Source organism: Alnus glutinosa, chromosome 7 (genome assembly GCF_958979055.1).
Source record: "Alnus glutinosa chromosome 7, dhAlnGlut1.1, whole genome shotgun sequence".
NCBI lineage: Eukaryota > Viridiplantae > Streptophyta > Magnoliopsida > Fagales > Betulaceae > Alnus > Alnus glutinosa.
The window spans coordinates 4419363-4438932 of NC_084892.1; the positions used below are offsets into that span (position 1 = coordinate 4419363).

Sequence of the window (19570 nt, forward strand, 5' to 3'; positions counted from 1 at the left end):
AAACTTAAAGAGTCATAAAAAAAAGTTACTTGATCTTAACAAAAGTGTGTAAATTTGATTCCTGACTTGATATATGAAAATGGTTCAAAGATCCTAAATTCGTCAAGCAAAACTTTACATGTTTGCATGTATAAAGTTTACTACTTGAATAATAATATTTTTACATCAATAACCAATAAGCTTGCTTTAGAGGGGCGATCACTTCCCATTGGAAACCTCCTGTTTCCTCCCCATCTTCGGTTGGATGGACCACGAATTATAGAGGAATGATCAATGCTAGTTTTAAAGCCATGCCTTTATTAATATTGAGTAACGTCTGTTATCAAATGTAATTCTTCTCGTTTAAGTGCTCAAAGCCTCAAAGCATGAGGTATCATTCAATACCTCTCCTTTTCTGGGAAAAGATGATGCCAACTAGGTATATTAGTAGATTAGGATAAAAGCAAAGATCGGTTCCATGAAATTACGTTGTATATGATACAAATCTTGCCCGATGGATAAAGGAAGATGCATAAGTCATTATCAATAATAAAAGTGTCTATACTTAATTCCCTGCTTAAACATTCGAATAAAAGCAACAGTCCTGTGTTTCCATGCTAAAGTTTCCAAGTATTATCAAGCATATATGAGTTAAACTGGTGATATTGCCTTGTTGGGTGTGTAAACCTTGCTACGACCGGAATGGAGCCTCAGCGTATTATTTCCAATGACCAGCATCACTCGAGGAAGGTTTTCAGAATAGAAGCTGGTGAAGGAAGTAGCAGCCATGACCGGCCTGCCATTACCATGGAGGAAATGTTTAAAAATTTAATGAAGGAAGGAGATGAAGCAAGAGCGGTGAAAGCCCTTAGATCCGACCGCCCACAAGCAAAAGTACAAAAGGTTATATTCTTGCTGTAAGATCATAAGTATTTCGTTAAGTACTTTGAGCCAAGAGTGGCATCACTCGGTCCTATCCATCATGGCAAGCCAAAGTACCAGCTAGGAGAGAAGTACAAGCTTAAATTGGCATATGAGTTCGTCCAAGATTGTGGGAAGAATATAAATCTCTTATACGAGGTCGAGAAGAAAATCAAGCAATTGAGGGAATGCTACGAGGAGGAGGTGACGAAGAAGTATAATTGTTGATACAATTTTTGTCCTGATGACGTGGCAGCCTCCGATTCGCCTCTTAGCCTGTAACCTGCAACAAGGGAAAGACCCGTCGGGGGTTGGCCGGTGGTGCCTCCTCCGACGCCTAAGTTAGCAGGGAGAATAAGAGAGGGTGATCATATTAGATAGATTATTATTTTACCTTTTAGTTGATAGGCATATATATATAGACTCATTTTTTACTGTTGATGCATAGTAAAAGTCTTGTTATTGTACAGTGTGAACAGTGTCCAGTAAGGTGTGAAGATATTAGGCATGGTGCAACATGCTGATTTCTGGCCTGATTTGACCAGTACTAAGATCCTAATAAATGCTAAGGATCCTAGTGACTCCCGACCAACCATATGTTCCCGAGACCTTGGTCATTCCCGACCAAGCATACATCCGAGTAGTCATTCCCGACAGAGCATATAATCCGACAGGTGTACTACCCGAGTGGGGAATAATAATTCCCCAACAGTGTATGAGACTAGTCAGGGTTAATCCCGGGAATCTCTCTTCGGCAAGGAGGGATGTTGTCTTCAATAATTGAAGCAGTCGTCAGGGAGCAATGCTTATCCCTTTCGCAACCTTCCTTCAGTTTGACATCTGAAGTATAAGCCTTGCCATGAAGACTTAAATTAATCGAAGCCAACGACATTGAGAGTGAATATTAAGGGCACACGATACAGAGATTGTACTCCCATCAACCACTAGACTCAATTAAAGGTCTTCTCAGAGCATCAGTTAGAGTCTTCACAAGTAAGCAGCAGGGAAGCTTAATAATTCAAACAAAATAAAGACATCGAATGCTCCTTCCCTCACACGCACAGAGCTAGTAGTCAGGTACACTCGGTGTACGGTTCGAACAGACCAACAGAGTTTTCCATCTCTTTCGCAAGAAGCTTTCTTCTTTTATTAGAGCCAATTTGCGGGCCCATAGGGGCCTCTCCCAACTCGGTACCATAATCAGACCTCCAAACTACATGCCCATAGATTTGGCGAAGGTAAGCTTCGCTTTTCAACGTAGCAATCATTATAAGCTCTAAATTGGAGCTTGAAATGAGCTCGGGATAGAGCTTTTCCTCCTTTTCATCTCTGCAGAAAAATTAACGAAGCACCTCTCCACTTATCTTTCTGGAGGGCCGGGTATCTATTTGGTATGGTTCAAGTCAGGATGTGCTTCAACCGACCATGAGTCCATGAACGTGAATCTTTATTCGGATGCTCCAACGAAAAATACAAACAGGTCTTCACCAAACAATACAAGCAACTACCGGAGATTTTACAGGACTCCGAATGAAACAAGCAGGTTCTTGAGGAAAGGGAGGTTGGTGAAGTCAAGCACCTGGGTCTGGAGATCGCTTCCATGTGCATATCCACATACTTCCATACGTAGAGTTTGTTGGGTACTTTGACGAAAATCCCATTGTTGGCTTTCACCTGGAGAATCCCAATCCAGTGTTCTCCTGCATGTTGCTCGGGAATTTGATCTATATGCTAGCCAAGCCACAGTGGATAGGCCGAGAACCGAGATGCTCCATAAAGGTTCAGTGGGAGATTTTTCGAAGAATTGAACTTGTGTTGGGCTCACGATAGAGATAAATATACATAGGGTTTATTGGGCATTGTCTCGGTTGAATGCGGACTAGACCGACCAACATGCCGCAGAGTCTGCTCACAGAAGATATGGACTGGACCGTTGAGTTTGCTCACAGATGTCATGGCCCATTGTTTGTAAAACTTGCCAACGAAGACAAAAGAAATCAGAGGGGGACGGGCCAAGATGGGAAATCTGTGACTGACCCGCTGGTCGGGAGCATCGTGGGTCTACATGGGCCATGCAAACAGCTCAAGAGACCCTACATGTAAACCAGACCTGCCCAGAAGATTCCCCGTGTAAACCAGGCTTACTCAGAAGATTCCCCGCGTAAACCAGGCTTGCTTAGAAGACCCTGCGCTCTGATTGTGAGTTTGGCATATACATGCACATAACCTCGACCGGAATCCAGAGCCGCGTGACGACGCTAACTCGGCCAGTGACCGGAACCGAGACCGAGCCCAATCAACCAGGGAGATCCTAATGATCGAGTCGATATTTTAGAGAAGCCGTTCGGTATAGAATCCATTCTTTTCGTGGTTCCAGATGCCTTTCAAGTTGCTGTATTCCTTTTTTGTTTTTGAACCGATAAAGGCATCGGTTGAAATGGACCAATAAAGCAACCCTGGTGGTCGAAGAAGAAAACCGGCGCCCTTTGAATGGGCATTGCTGGGGGTCGCTGGCAGTCTGGAGGGTGAGCTACAGAGGTGCACTTCGAGGACACACACGGGTCTCCGCAACCTAGGTGAAGACGAGGCTCTATGACACCAAAAAATGGACTTGAAAGCTTTTAAGCCCAGCTCTCGGTCTGCATTACTGCATCTTGAGTGCACTACGCGCCGAAATCCTGACTCGGCCGAAACCCACAGCTACGCGCCGACACCGACTTGGCTGGTGAACGAAACCGAGACCAAGCCCCTTGTACTAAGGGGATCCTGACGATGGCAGCATGAATCACGCCTCACAGGGAGTGGCCGAGTTGAGATTTCTGAGAAGCCGAGAGGGAAGAATTGGTGTAGAACCCTTTCTTTTCATAGTTTCAGATGCCTCTTGCATCCCATATCTATTCATACCTTGGGGTACCAAATCGAGTCCCGGTGGTGACAGTTCTGAAGACCCATTGGAGTTCCCGATCAGCCTTGCTCACTTGTAGCCTCTATTTGCTGAGAACCTCGATGGTTCCGCATGCATGCGCCATGCAAACCGCTCGGGGTCCACTGGAGCCCACTGCGTAAGTTCTAGCCTTATAACCAAAGAAGACCGTCCAAGTCTCGGTGATAACCTTCTGAAAATCTGGAGTCCGTTCGGGGAGATGATACCTGTTGCCTTTGCCCCAAAACACGCCCTTTGATCGGAGCATACCGTAACCGTGCTTGGGGTCACGCTAGCCAAGCTGCATGCATAACACGTGTACAAGAATCTGCATGTGTCATGTAGACTCGGCTACACTAGGTGCCGAAATCCTGACTCGGCTGAAACCCACAACTACGCGCCGACACCGACTTGGCTAATGACCTGGACTGAGACTGAGTCCCTCAAACTAGGGAGATCCGGATGACGGCCGACCCACTAGCGACAGAACTGATTCTGGCTGGCCCCGATCCAAAGGCTAATCTAGCAAGTTGCTTCAAACCGGAATGGGCCTCTCGCTACTGGCTTGGGTGGATATGAGTTGAGAATAGATAGGTGGGCCTTCCTGCTACTCTGTGCCTGCTCAGTGGTATACACCTTGTCTGTCTTACTCGGGTTGTTGAAGGAAGCACCGTTAAGGGGCCTCACTGCTTCACGTTGATGAGTTGGATCATCTGGTTCTCGGTACTGTGGAGGTCATCTGGATCGACAATAGGGAGGTTGGCAAAAAAACCGATCAATATCGACGCACCTAGAGCTCGTTCTACTGTGTCTTCCTTACCGCGAGTCGGTGCAGAGGTTAGTAACCAGACGGAGAGAGAAAATCAATGTTTCATGAATGGGTACTGTCGTGGGTCAGTGACTAGCACTGGAGGTGTCTTGGTATTCTTCGAGTTGTAAGGAAATTAACTACCGAGTTCAAGATCCAATGCAATGTACCTATCCATATGAGCATCCAAGTTTTGCTCCCCTTGCCGAGACAAAGTGGGCCCAGTTCTGTTGTCCTTTGTTTTTTATTCTTATCGAAGTCATCGAGGTCTCAAATTCCTTCTTCTTCTTTCCAACACCGACTCGCGTGAATACCCACAACCAAATGCAACAAATTTCAAAGTTTCCCACGTATCTCCAACAGACTTAGCAATGGCAGGAAGGAAGAGGCGATGTGGAAACCCCATCTTGAGTTCTTGACTTTGTAGCCGAAGAGAACCTATACAAAAGGCTTTTGATGAAAATAAACACGGATCCGAAATCAGTGAACACCGACTCAGTATCTCCAAATGCGAACCAAAACTGATAATTATGGATTTGCTGTAAGTAAGCCCGGATCTACTATCCATAAATTCAGATATGTGTAAATCCACAGTTGACGAAAGACGTGCTCTGCCGGTCACCACTTCTAGATTTTTCTTTTTGCAAGAACGATTGAATCGTTCCCACAGACGACGCCAAACTGTTGATACGATTTTTGTCCTGATGATGTGGCAGCCTCCGATTCGCCTCTTCGCCTGTAACCTGCAACAAGGGAAAGACCCGCCGGGGGTTGGCCGGTGGTGCCTCCTCCGACGCCCAAGTTAGCAGGGAGAATAAGAGAGGGTGATCATATTAGATAGATTATTATTTTACCTCTTAGTTGATAGGCATATATATATAGAATCCTTTTTTACTGTTGATGCATAGTAAAAGTCTTATTATTGTACAGTGTGAACAGTGTCCAGTAAGGTGTAAAGATATTGGCATGGTGCAACATGCTGATTTCTAACTTGATTTGACCAGTACTAAGATCCTAATAAATGCTAAGGATCCTGGTAACTCCCGACCAACCATATGTTCCCGAGACCTTGGTCATTCCCGACCAAGCATACATCCGAGTAGTCATTCCCGACAGAGCATATAATCCGACACGTGTACTACCCGAGTGGGGAATAATAATTCCCCAAGAATAATGATAAAGAGCTCGCTTGGATGTTGTTCATTGACGGCTGTGCAATACTACAATACATATGTTATGCTACAAATGACAAGTTCAAAGAGTTTAATATAAAAGCCGACAGCGCAGCCTTTGCTCAACAAGATTTGTTCTTGCTGGAAAACCAAGTTCCCTACTGTCTCCTCAACTTATTGATGAGTTTGAGCGGGAAGGAAGATGATTTGAGAAAATCGATTGAAAATTTCATTCGAGACGTTACTTATCAGCAAATCAAAGGTGAAAGCTCTCATGATTCGAAGCCCACCCATCTTCTCGACCTTCTGAGAACAAAACTCTTGGGTCCTCCGCAATGCTCCATACCCAACGGTCCCAACCCATCCTTTGAAAAGATGCGTAGAAAGAAACAAGATCAGGACCCAGATTGGCAATCGTATCGCAACGTGCAGGAGCTTAAAGCAGCAGGAATCCAGCTGAAATGTAGAAAAAATAGTCACTTGAGAAACATAAGTTTCAGTAGACGATTTGGTTTCTACCCCGGATACCTTTGGCTTCCTCCAATTACAGTGGATGACTCAACGGGCCCCAAGTTCATGAACTTGATAGCTTATGAAATGTGTCTGGACTTTGAAAACGACTTTGGCATCACCTCTTATATATCCTTCCTAGATTCACTCATCGATGAACCCATCGACGTCAAATATATGAGGAAGGCACACGTACTCCACAACTTCCTTGGCAGTGATCAAGAAGTGGCTAACCTCTTCAATGAGATAGGCACCGACTTGGTGCCTAACCCCGAAACGTATAAGGATGTCAAGCTCCAGATTCAGGGCTACTACGAAAACAAGTGGATGACATGGATGGCTCAAGTCCTTCACGATCATTTCAGAAGCCCCTGGACTGTAATTGCTTTCCTTGGTGTGTTATTGGGACTTGGTCTAACCGCCACTCAGACTTGGTACGCAGTCGACTCTCCCCCTGGCCCCTGTGATGACTTCTGCAAGAAATCCCCATGAAACTCAACACGAAAGAAAAGATACGTGTATATATATATATACACGTATTAATTGTTTGCTGTTCTTTAATTCCAATTGCATCTACCATATATCTACTTAGCTAAACTCGCATGGTTTGTGTGCTTAATTAAGTCGGTTGTTTCCAAATAAAAGAACCTCAAGAGTTCTACACACACATATATATATAGGTCATCCCTAGACCACATCATTGTATTTTATTTATTTGTTTGACTTGTATTTGGTTTTTCTATGCAAGTTTGGGTGATTGTACATTCGATTCTAATTATTAATTTCGTGTAATGCGTTTGAAATGAAATAATTATGATTTGATTCTTTCTGTTCCTGATCCCTTTTTCTTTGGTTGTTTTTTATGCTAAATAATGGGCTCTAGTTTTAATTAGCCTATGATGACATGTTAAACATAAGATTTAGTGTACACAACAGCGCAAATTATCTAATTTCTGGATCACAAATGCGGTTCAGTATTAGTAATTACTTCAGTCCAAAAAAAAAAAAAACGTTTAAACTGTACTTATGCCCTTTTTTGTTGTGCCAGTAGCCGAGGAACGAGTCTCAGAGGTATTTATAAGCGTAATGATCTTCAGTGATGATAGAAGGGAAGAAAATTATTTTACCTTCCTCAATTTAGATAATTGTAATTATAAGTAACACTTTGGTCCCATTTTGAGAAGCTTTATTAATGATTTTAGATAAATTTGGTCTCTGATTTAGAAAATATTTTTATGCTAGCTGGTTAATTAATTAAATCAGTTTGTGATAATCAATTATGGCCACAAACATTGAGTCAAATTTGTGACTAGCTAGCTAAGTAATCGCATCCTAATTTAAGGGGATCCTCAATTCCTCATCCCTCAACTTCGCTCTAAAGACATCTCAAGAGGACAAACACAAACTAGATAGTAGAAGAACATGTTAGAGTATAGTTAGGGGTACTGTACAAGCGGGTGGTTATTGACCATCTAATAACCGTTAATCGTAAAAAATTGCAGAACTGATTTTGTTGCCGGCTGTGAAACAACGTCTAACCGCCTAGGAGGGGTGGTTAGCAGTTCTTGGGGTGGACGGATGCGGTTAATAACCGTATATAATATACAAAACGGCGTTTTGGTGCATGCATTTGATATAGGATTTTTCGTTTTTGAATTTAATGACAATGATCTTTATTTAATAATAATAATACTATTCTTGAGCTTTTTTACATTTTGAAGCTTTCTAATTATTTAAAAAGGCCCAAAAATCATCTAAAATAAGCCATAAAAAGAGGCTCGATCAAGGAAGACTCAAAATACTAAAATAAGCCCAGAAGGTAAATTTCTAAAAACTGGTTATGCGGTGCGGATATGATTTTCAATAACCAATAACCGCCTAAGGCGGTTGGGGTTGGCAGCTAGAAGTAATAACCGCTAACTGCAATCGCTCGTAGACCCCTATTAGAGTATATTTGAATCACTCCGAAGTATATCTAAAATAGTAATTAAATATAAACCAAGTTGGTTACTTATCTTGAACATATCTAAAATGGTTAACTAATAGATTCAAATTAGTTAGCGATCAGTACTTCTGTTTCTTGCGGATGAAGTTACAACCAATAAATAGTGCTGCAAAGTGAAAAATGGATTGCATCTAGAAGAAGCCCCATTAATTCTTATGTAAGCAAAGCAAAAGCAAAAGCAAAAGCAAAAGCAAAACAAAAGGGTGAAGAGGTTAGAGGAGAGGTCATTATCAAAACAGCCACAGGCATCTTTGAACTACAATATTTATCAAAGGCTGCATTTGATTGCAAGCTTGTATATGACAATAGAGATCTTAAGTTCTTGGGATCAAGATCTTCTAAAGTTTTTAGGATTAAAAAAGAAGTAAAGTTCTTAAAATTATGATCAAGATTGAAGGTTTTGGTTGCCATGATGCCTTCGAACACATTTACTAGCTACCATCGCCACCTACATGCTTGCTTATAGTTAGAGAAAGAAGAGGATTCATCTTGGAAGAGATTGAAGTTCATAGATAAAATGGTTGAGATGAGACAGAATAACCTTAGATGAACTTACCCATGTGAGAGTAAAAGCGTGGCCGCTTTCTTTGGTATTGACCATACCTAGAGCTTTCGTAAAACTTTCACATTGTACAGGGCCATAAAAATGCAAGCTAAGTGAAACACTTGGAGAATCAATAAATAAACGCGTGTGATATGCATGACTAGTCTAATTGCTAGATTTGTCCATTCAAGATTTGCTCATCGATCACCTTGCCACATAGTTTTTTGATATATTTACATTAAGTGAAGGTTCAAGTTTAAAAGACAAATTTGTTGAAGCGACTTATATATTTTCACAAAAAAATGTACAAAAGATCATTGTCTTTTACTAATTTTCAAAATTATTTGAAATATTGGGAGATCGATAGATTTATTTAAATAAATAAATAAAATTACATATTTTAGGTATTTCAAATAATTATGAAATACATTTTATATTTAAAAGTTTAATGCATGTACATTTAATTTAATTGACACTACAAAAAAACATGGGAATACTAACCTGTAGAATTTTATCCATGAGTGATTACAGTAACGTAATAATTATTTGATGCGTTACTGATATATATATATAAATGTGTAAAATTTACTTTGTAACTCCTTTGTAACTTGAACATTTTATCAAGAGGTTGAACATGGTTCATAAGAACACCGTTTCCTCTGTTACACGAATCTTTCTACTCTTCAAATCTTGTAGTTCTTGTTTGCATTACTTTCTCTTGCATCTACCCAAATGGAAGGGTCTCTAATCTGCTTGCATTTGGTAGTTATGAGCTTGGGAGGATCTGCAACAAAAGAAGATGGAGACCTAATTGCTAAATTATTTGGATCAGTTGGCAAGATGTGGAGAGCCGATGAGAAATTGTTTGATGCAATCACTGGTCTGAGTTATATGGCATCTGTGAATGCATAAGAGCCATACTGTTTGATATCTTGCCGCACAAAACTTATATTCAATGGTTTTAGCCATTTTTATTTAAAAAGGTTCTTGGGTTCATCAAGTGAGCACAAATTATGTATTTGTATTTGCAGAGACAGAGATTAGCCGGCTGCAATTTATTTTAACCTAGATTCTTTTTCCTGAAAATGTTCAGTGGCAGTGGCCCAGCATATGTTAGAGAATAAGATCAGCAGAGATTTACAAATCAAATCTCTGCACCACGCTAGATCAGCAGCACCACTTCAAGAAGATCTCTCTGCAACACGCCAGCCTCTCTGCAACAAGTCATTAGCCATTCTCACGCCAGTCTGCACAGCAAGCCATTCTCTCCTCTGATTTCTTACCATACCTTCAACCCATATTTCCATGTAATCAGCCTTTGGTTTTTTCCTTTGTACTCTACTGGTCTTTACCATTTCTTAAGTCTATATATTAGTGTATTTGTAACCAAACTATGTAATGAAATTAGCAAGATGTAGTCTTTACTTACATTGTATTCTTCTCTTCTCCTTCTTCCCTTCTCTGTTTTCTGCCTTCCTTTTTTTTTCTTTTTTTCTTTTTTTTTTTTTTTTTTTTTTCTAACATGGTATCAGAGCACGAATAGGCCAACGCCTTGTCTCTTCTATCCTTCACATGACAACCACAGAACCAGTTCTCCCAAAATCTCCCTTCTGTTCAACGAGATGCCCAGCCCCTAAAACCACAACATTACCCAGACTCCATTGCTGCATATGCCCAGCCAGCCCTCCATTCCTGTACCTGCGTTCTCAATCTGCTTTGCGCCTCAGTCAAACCTTCTCTGCCACCCTCTAAGCTACATCCACCTTCCCATGAATCTTACAAGCCCCCAGCAAGGCCCCAAACAAAACTTCGTCAGGCTCCACCTCCATTCCCAAAATCAACCTTCTCGTCCTCCGGTGAGCTTCTGTCAGCTCCTCCAAAACTCCGTCCATATCCATACAAAACTGTCCTTTCCCTTATCTCCTTTTCTTCTTCAGCCTTCTCAACATCTTCTTAACATCATCATTTTCAATTCTACATCCACTCAATCCAAAAAAACAAAAAAAGAAAAACCCTTTGCTCTGTCGGACCTTTCATCAAACACATCATCTATCACCTTCTCCACCCAAATCCGACACGATCGTGTCTATTTCTCTTAAGAGAAACACAGACCAATCTCCAAAGCCCAAGAACCAAAACAAACACAGCGATGCCACTGCCCCTGTTCCTCCGCCGAACGCAACACCACCGGCCCACCGTTCAACTTCTCTTTGATCCTCTAGTTTCTGAAATGCTCGTACCCTGCAGTCCACGCCTAGCGCCTCATCCAACCAATGTCCTCGCCTTCGTCATCAGCATCGTTTTCTCCTTCTGCCTCACATAATCCTCCATTTGGGTGCCCGTATTTCCTCGCCGGAAATCACCCAACCTCGTCTCCGATCCCCTTCGTATATCCTTCTCTCTTCTGTCAGTCCACCATACAAGGCCCTGCCGCCTCAGCTCCAACTTCGCGCACTGCTCCAGCCGTCCATGTCTCAGATCCCGCGCCTCCTTCTTCAGTTGTCCACGCCCAGAACGCATCATACCGTTGATGGTACATCTCTATACCATACTATTGCAGTTTCTTCTTAGTCTCACGTTGCAGACTGCAGTTTCCTTGTTTTTAATTCCTTTTGATCTACTGGTTAATACGTCTATTTAGTGTATGTATACACCCAGAAGATGCTAGAAGATTGAGTAAAAAAAATAAAAAAAATACCCACGTCTCATTCCCTTGAGTTTTTCTCTCATGATTTATTTACTACATGTCCGTCTCATTCTCTGTTTTTTTTTTTTCATCACACACGTCATCCATTTTCATCTCCACCTGCCACACGTTTCTTACCTTCAAATGCTCCTCTTTTGTACGTTTGTCATGTCATCATCTCTTCCTTTTTAGTTTTTTACCCTCTTCCGTTGCATTCCAAGTCATCATAGTATAGTCTATGTTTCACAATATTGTCTATTATTATATTTTACTTATTTTTTTTATACTCTTCCGTTATCTGGCTTCTTCATATATTTTCACTTTTCTTTTATTTCATTGATGGTCTCTTTTGTGTGGTTTACCTAACCTTACGTTTCACTTTTTGTAAGGTGTGTTTCAGTTGTATTTGTTAAGGTTAGTTAGTTGAACATGAAAAAAAAAAAAAAAAGAAAAGAAGAAGAAGAAATCAGTGAAAAGAAAGAAAAAAAAAATGAAAGAAAAGTGCAAAAAAAAAAAAATCTCTCTTCCTCATAATTGGCCATCTTCTCTTTGCCCATTGTTGGCCCAATTCCTACCTTGTGGCAAATGTTCAAAAGCTTAAGCTCATTTAAGCCATTTAATTTGTTGACTCTTTTCTCTTTGCCCATTATTGGCCCAATTTCTTACTTGAGGCAATGTTTAAGACCTAAGCTCATTTAAGTCTATTGGAGGCTCTTTTCTTGGCACATTGATGGCCCTAATTTTGTCTTTGAGGTAGAGTTTAAAAACCTAAGCCTATTTATGCCCTTTGTTTGTTCTTTTGGTCCATTGTTAACCCAATTTTTTGCTTGAGGTAATGTTTGAGACCTAAGCTCACTAAAGCCCGTTGGAGGCTCTTTTCTTCACTCATAGTTTGTCCTAATTCCGGCTTTGAGGTATAGTTTGCAAACTCGGGCCAATTAAAAAAAAAAAAACGATAAGAAACAAAAGACGAACTGAAAGAAGTTCCTCACATCGGTTTGCGAGGAATGTTAGAGAATAAGATTAGCAGAGATTTACAAATCAAATCTCTGCACCACGCTAGATCAGCAGCACCACTTCAAGAAGATCTCTCTGCAACACGCCAGCCTCTCTACAAAAAGTTATTAGCCATTCTCACGCCAGTCTGCACAACAAGCCATTCTCCTTTGATTTCTTACCATACCTTCAACCCATATTTCCATGTAATCAGCCTTTAGTTTCTCCCTTTGTACCTACTGGTCTTTACCATTTCTTAAGTCTATATTAGTGTATTTGTAACCAAACTATGTAATGAAATTAGCAAGATGTAGTCTTTACTTACATTGTGTTCTTCTCTTCTCCTTCTTCCCTTCTCTGTTTTCTGCCTTCCTTTTGTTTTTCTTACAGCATATATATACTTAGCCATAGAAGCTTTGGCTGATGGAGGAGTGGCTGCAGGTCTACCACGAGAACTTGCACTGGGTCTAGCTTCTCAAACTGTAAGTACATTTATACTGGTATTATGTTCTTATTCAATTAGTCATGTAGTTTGCTGACACTTTTTCAGGAACTAGGAGTTGATTGATCTCTTGGCAAGATACTTTTAAGCTCACTCCAAATCACCAAAATATATAAACAATTAGATATTAACAACAGACCATTAAATGTAGTAACTTTGACAGCTCTTAGTTGGAAGTGAAGTATGGATTTCTGATTTCCATAGAGCAAATACTATCGTCAGTCTGCCAGAAATAAAACTTGTATCATTGGCAGCAGAAAAGCCAAACTCATCAAGATTAAATCCTTGAATTTACAGATGTTTGTTGTCAAATTAATATTGAGGATAAGGTTGTTTGTGTATTATCTAGGATTGTGTCAAATGTATGGCGCAAGTTGCCGGGCCAAACTGCAGTTTTCATTGGGCAAAACAAGTTGGTGTCATGTAAAATACATTATTTGCACAAATAATGCATTTGAAGATCTCAAGAAAATTGCAAAATCATAACATAGAGAAAAGAATGTTGAAGAATGTCATAAAATATATGGTGTCTCTTAAATTTGAGACCAGAATTAACTTACATGTGTTACACTGTTACTACTCTCTTTCATCAACTGCAGCAGAATACTACGTTATCAAGTATACACTGTATACTATAAAAACAAAGAATTATTCAGAATTGGATATGTAACCAAATATATAACACAGGCCTGCAAGCTAGACTACATTTACTCCCAAAAAAAATGTCTGCTAGAACAACTGGATTACAGACTGCTTGGAATAGGAAAAAAGAAAAGGTAGTAAATTACCTAATCATTGCAAGTGCCTATTGCGAAATGTTCAAACATCTAGAATGAAGGATTTTATTTATTTATACATATAATTTTTTTGGGGGGTGGAGGGAGTGGCGAGGGGAAGGCCCAAAGTAGAGTAGATTTGCTGGCTTTTACTTGTATATGCCCCTTTAAACATTAGCAGTGTGTCCTTTGGTTGTGGGGCAAGTGAATTTTAATTTATGTTTCTTTTGCAGGTATTAGGAGCAGCATCGATGGTCACTAAAACTGGGGAGCATCCAGGTAAGCTTAAAGATGATGTTGCATCCCCTGGTGGGATTACTATTGCTGGTATTCATGAGTTGGAGAAAGGTGGATTCCGTGGAACTTTGATGAATGCTGTTATTGCTGCTGCCAAGCGCAGCCGAGAACTGTCCCAAAGCTAGCCATATCAATTTATTCTTTGTCAACACTGGTAATGCTGTTAGGACATTGGAATCTGCCTTTCTATTTTATTTATTTGCTTTAACTTTGAATAAGTGATCTCCTGGCCGCCCTTCTTTTTTTGGCTGTATACAATTTTTCGGCTTATTAATGGTTTAGCTTGCTTTAGAGAAAGGTTAAAAAACAGTTTGCTTCCTGCTTATCGATCGCACAAACTTCATGAAACTTAAAAGAGTCATAAAACAAGTTACTTCTTAACAAAAGTGCATGTGTACATTTGATTCCTGACTTGATATATGAAAATGGTTCAAAGATCCTAAATTCCTCAAGCAAAACTTCACATGTTTGCATGTATAAAGTTTACTACTTGAACAATAATGTTTTTACATCAATAACCAAGCTTGCTTTAGAGGGGCTCACTTCCCATTGGAAATATCCTGTTAGTTTCCTCCCATCTTTGGTTGGATGGACCACGAGTAATAGAAGAATGATCTAATGGTAGTTTTAAAGCCATGCCTTGATTAATATTGAGTAACGTCTGTTATCACATGTAATTCTTCTCGTTTAAGGGCTCAAAGCCTCAAAGCATGAGGTATCGTTCAATACACTTCTTTTCTGGGAAAAGATGATGCCAACTAGGTATATTAGTAGATTAGGATAAAAAGCAAAGATCAGTTCCATGAAATTACGTTGTATATGATACTAATCTTGCTCGATGGATAAAGTAAGATGCATAAAGTCATTATCAATAATAAAAGTGTCTATACTTAATTCCCAACTTAAACATTCGAATAAAAGCAACAGTCCTGTGTTTCCCGTGCTAAAGTTTCCAAGTACTATCAAGTATATATGAATTAAATGCTAGGACGACAGCCACATTACCAAATTTAATTGCCTTGTTGCGTGGAAACTTGCTACCACCGGAACCCATATCGAATGGAGTCTCAGTATGTTGTTTCCATTAACGAGATCGAGAAGTTTGTCAAAATAGAAGCCGGAGAAGGAAGCAACAGCCACGACGGGCCTGCCACTATCAGGTATATAGAAACTGATAATTAAATAAAGAGATGAAAGATACAGACACAAAGGTGGTTCGGTTTATGATCTACATCCATATGTTAAAATCTTATAGGCTACATCTTTTCTTCATATTTAATCTGAATACAAGGTTCTATTTATAAGAGAAATGATTGTTGTACAACTTTCGTATAATTTTTGTACAACTCTAACAACTTTTTTTTTTTTTTTTTTTTTTTTTTTTTTTATGATCAACCATTTGATTTATTTTCCCACATGTTAGCCCTAAATAACTAATGATTGATTTTAAAAAAAGTTGTTAGAGTTGTACAATAGTTGTGGAAGAAATATATATTACTCCTACTTATAGAGTTTTACATGTGATTTGAATAATTTCAAATACAAACATATCCCTTATATTAGGGTTTACAAATCTCTTAATTTACGGTAATCAACTCATCTAAATCATTTGATTTATGAGATACAAATCAACAGTTATCTTAAAGGATTTTGATCCTTTAACATGCCCCTGCAAGATGAACGGTCTTTTTTAGTGATCGTTGATCTTGAATATCGAATGGCTGAAGAATGGCTACTATGACCTGAATTGAAATATCGATTGCTATGATCTGAATTTTGTCTTTGACATCTCTGGCCAGCATTGGTTACTTTGACTAGAATTTTGACATTGGCGACTTTGGCTAGAATGGTGCCAACTATGCGCCTGAAATTGGCCACATGGGCCACACAAATGACTCTTGGGCTTTCTTTCTCTTTCTTCTTCTTCTTCTTCTTCTTCTTTTTTTTTTTTTTTTCTCGGTTTCTTCTTCTTTCTTTATTTTTTCTCCTTAAAACAAGAACCTTTATTATTATTATTATTATTATTATTATTATTTTCACTCCTCGAAACACAAAGTTCTTCTCTATGTTGAAAAGATTTGCAAAAGTGCTAACTATCAAGAACTATATATATATATATATATATATATATATATATGATCGAAAACTGATGTTAGCCAATAGGTTTGATACCATATAGAAACTGATAATTAAATAAGAAGATGAAGGAAAGAGATGAAAGATATAGAGATTAAGATGGTTCGGCCTATAGCCTACATCCACACGTTAAAGCCTTATAGGCTACAGGAACAAAGTTAGAAGTTCTTATGGGTAGAGACCAACGGCCAACAAATTGTTTTGGTAGGGGCCAAGTAAGCTAAAGTTTTACTTTTTACCTTATATATATATATATATATATATATATATATATATATATATATATTTGAGTAATGATTCACTACCACCTAAATATACAACTTTTCACCACATTTCCTATGTGGCAAGGTGGTCCCCCACCTTAATTTATTTTTAAAAAATAAAAAAACTCAAAAAGTAGTGGGAGACCACCTTACCACATAGGCAAGGTGGTGAAAAGTTGTATATTTAGATGGTAGTGAATCATTACTCTATATATTTAGAATTATTTTTTTTTCTTACCTTATATATATATTTTTTTAAAGAAAATTTGGGGTGGGGGCATGGCCCTGCTAGCCCCCCCTCCCTCCGTCTTTAATAGGCTACATCTTTCATTCATATTTGATATGAGTATGGTGTTGATCTATTTATAAAGCTTTACATGTGATTTGAACTATTTCAGATATATATATTCTTTAGATTAGAGTTAACAAATCCATTAATTTACGGTAATCAAATCATCTAAATCCATTGATTTATGGGATACAAATCAACCGTTATCTCAAACGATTTCTATCATTTAACACCAGGGAGGAAAGGATTAAAATGTTAATGGAGGCAGAAGCAGAAATCAACAACAGGGAGGAAAGGATTAAAATGTTAATGGAGGCAGAAGCCCAAATGAAAGCGGTGGAAAAGGCGAAAATACAAAATGTTATATTCTTGCTACGAGATCATAAGAATTTCGTTAAGTACTTTGAGCCAAGAGTGGCATCACTCGGTCCTATCCATCATGGCAACTCAAAGTACCAGCTAGGAGAGAAGTACAAGCTTCTATTGGCGTCTAAGTTCATCCGATATTGCAGTGGCAACAATAAAATCAATTTATACGATCCTATAAATTGTTTATATGAGAAGATTAAGAAGGAAATCAAGGATTTGAGGGAATGCTTCGAGGAGAAGGTGACAACAAAGTATGATGATGAGTCCCTCGCCTGGATTTTGTTCGTGGACGGTTGCGCAATACTACAATACATATTTTGTGCTGCAAATGACAAGTTCAAAGAGTTTAATATAAAAAACGACAGCGTAGCCTTTGCTCAACAGGATTTATTCTTGCTGGAGAACCAAGTTCCCTATTGTCTCCTCAAATTATTGATGAGCTCGAGCGGGAAGGAAGACGAGTTGAGAAAATCGATTGAAGGTTTCATTCGAAACGTTACTTACCAAAAAACGAAGCCCCAACAAAACGTTAAAAAAGGAGAAAGCTCTCATGATTTGCAGCCAAAACCAATAGAAACAGAGCCCACTCATCTTCTCGACCTTCTGAGAACAAAACTCTTGGATCCTCCACAATCCTCTGGAAAGACACGTAGATGTTCATGGACAAGACTCTTGGGTGATTGCCGCAAATTCTTTGGAAAGATGTGTAGAGAGAAACAAGAAGAGGACCCAGATTGGCGATCGTATCGCAACGTGCAGGAGCTTAAAGCAGCAGGAATCCAGCTGAAACGTAGCAAAAATAGTTACTTGAGAAACGTAAGTTTCAGTAGACGATTCGGTTTCTACCCCGGATTCCTTTGGCTTCCTCCAATTACAGTGGATGACTCAACGGGCTCCAAGTTCATGAACTTGATAGCTTACGAAATGTGTCTGGATTTTAAAAACGACTTTGGCATCATCTCTTATATATCCTTCCTGTTGGGTGGTCCCTCCTATGTGGGAACCAACCCACTTGCCTCTCTTGACTTGCAAGAGGCAAGAGAAAGAAAGAAAAAGAATGTTAGTGGCTGGCTTTACAGCTGTGAGTGGGAGAAAAGAAATCAGAGAGTTTAGTGGAGAGAGCTTCGTCCAAAAATCAGGAAGAGTCGAGAGAGAGAGTGAAAAATCAGAAAAAGAAGAAGAGAAGAAGGCTGCAGTGAGTTTCTGGAAACTCTGTCCAGATTTCATCAAGTGCTCCGATCAACGAGCATTTGTGGTCCGATTGAGCTGAAATTTTGTGTGGATGTTCATGACACGTGAATCTTAGTTGTGAACGGTGGAGATCAGATTCTGAGCATCCGATCGTGGTTTTTTCAGCCCGTGAACAGTAGCTTTCCTCTTTGGTGAGATTTTTCCTTTTCTCTTGTAGAAATTGATTTGAGCCAAGAAATTGTATTTCTTGAAGATAGTTGCTGATTGTATATGCCTCTAGTTGAGATTAGAGAAGACTCATGTATTCCCGTAATTATTGATAGTGGAATTGTTTGAGTGACCCAGTGGTTTTTTTCCCTCTCACACTGAGAAGGTTTTCCACTTAAAATCGTGTGTCTTGTGCTTGTGGTGTTTGGATATATATTCTGCATATATATATTGCTCTATTTGGTAGTTTCCTTGTAGATTCACACAAAGAGGGAGTTTGGGCATTGTTGTTACTCCCATCACTTCCTAGATTCACTCATCGATGAACCCAACGACGTCAAATATATGAGGAAGGCACGCGTACTCCATCACTTCCTTGGCAGCGATCAACAAGTGGTTGAGCTCTTCCATGAGATAGGCACCAACTTGGTGCCTAACCCCGAATCGTACAAGGATGTCAACTTCCAGATTCAGGACTACTACAAAAACCATATGATGATCTGGACGGCTGAAGTCTTTAACAAAAGTTTTAGCAACCCCATGAGTATCGTGACTTTCCTGGGCACAGTAGTATTTGCACTTGCTCTAACTTCCATTCAGACTTGGTACGCAGTCTTCCCTTCCCCTGGCCCCTGCGATGACGTCTGCAAGCTGAAATTAGAATGAAACTTAACACGAGAGAATTTGTTTGCTGTTCATTCCAAGGGCATCTACCATCTAGCAAGTTAGGTAAGACTATGGTTGTTTCCAGAATAAAATTAGAACTTTAAGAGTTCTACATTTAGTCGTTATTTCACATATATAGGTCATCCCAAGACCACATCCTTGTATTTATTTATTTGTTTGGATCGGATTTGGTGTGAGATTAGTGATTGTGTAATATCTGTGATCAAGTTAACGATCGATGACTACTTGATCCAATATGTTGCCTACCTATTTTTATGATTTCATTTTCTATGTTCCTCCCTTTGTCTTAATTTGGTTTTTTCTTTTTTT

At 39.5% G+C, this 19570-nt stretch overlaps 2 protein-coding genes and 1 pseudogene across 2 annotated transcripts; all 3 read left to right on the forward strand.

Moving 5' to 3' along the window:
* Positions 1-681: 681 nt before the first annotated feature.
* On the forward strand, positions 682-6819 carry LOC133872680 (UPF0481 protein At3g47200-like; annotated as a pseudogene).
* A 2775-nt stretch (positions 6820-9594) lies between these two features.
* LOC133872681 (pyrroline-5-carboxylate reductase-like) lies at positions 9595-14349 on the forward strand. Its single transcript, XM_062310254.1, has 4 exons — positions 9595-9762; positions 11454-11460; positions 12935-13026; positions 14056-14349. Exons 1-4 carry the CDS (start codon positions 9595-9597, stop codon positions 14242-14244), a joined length of 456 nt encoding a protein of 151 aa, XP_062166238.1. The 3' UTR covers positions 14245-14349.
* A 712-nt stretch (positions 14350-15061) lies between these two features.
* Positions 15062-19290, forward strand: LOC133874365 (uncharacterized). The gene is made up of 3 exons (XM_062312263.1): positions 15062-15279; positions 17044-18158; positions 18885-19290. Exons 1-3 carry the CDS (start codon positions 15179-15181, stop codon positions 19238-19240), a joined length of 1572 nt encoding a protein of 523 aa, XP_062168247.1. The 5' UTR covers positions 15062-15178; the 3' UTR covers positions 19241-19290.
* Positions 19291-19570: the final 280 nt, after the last annotated feature.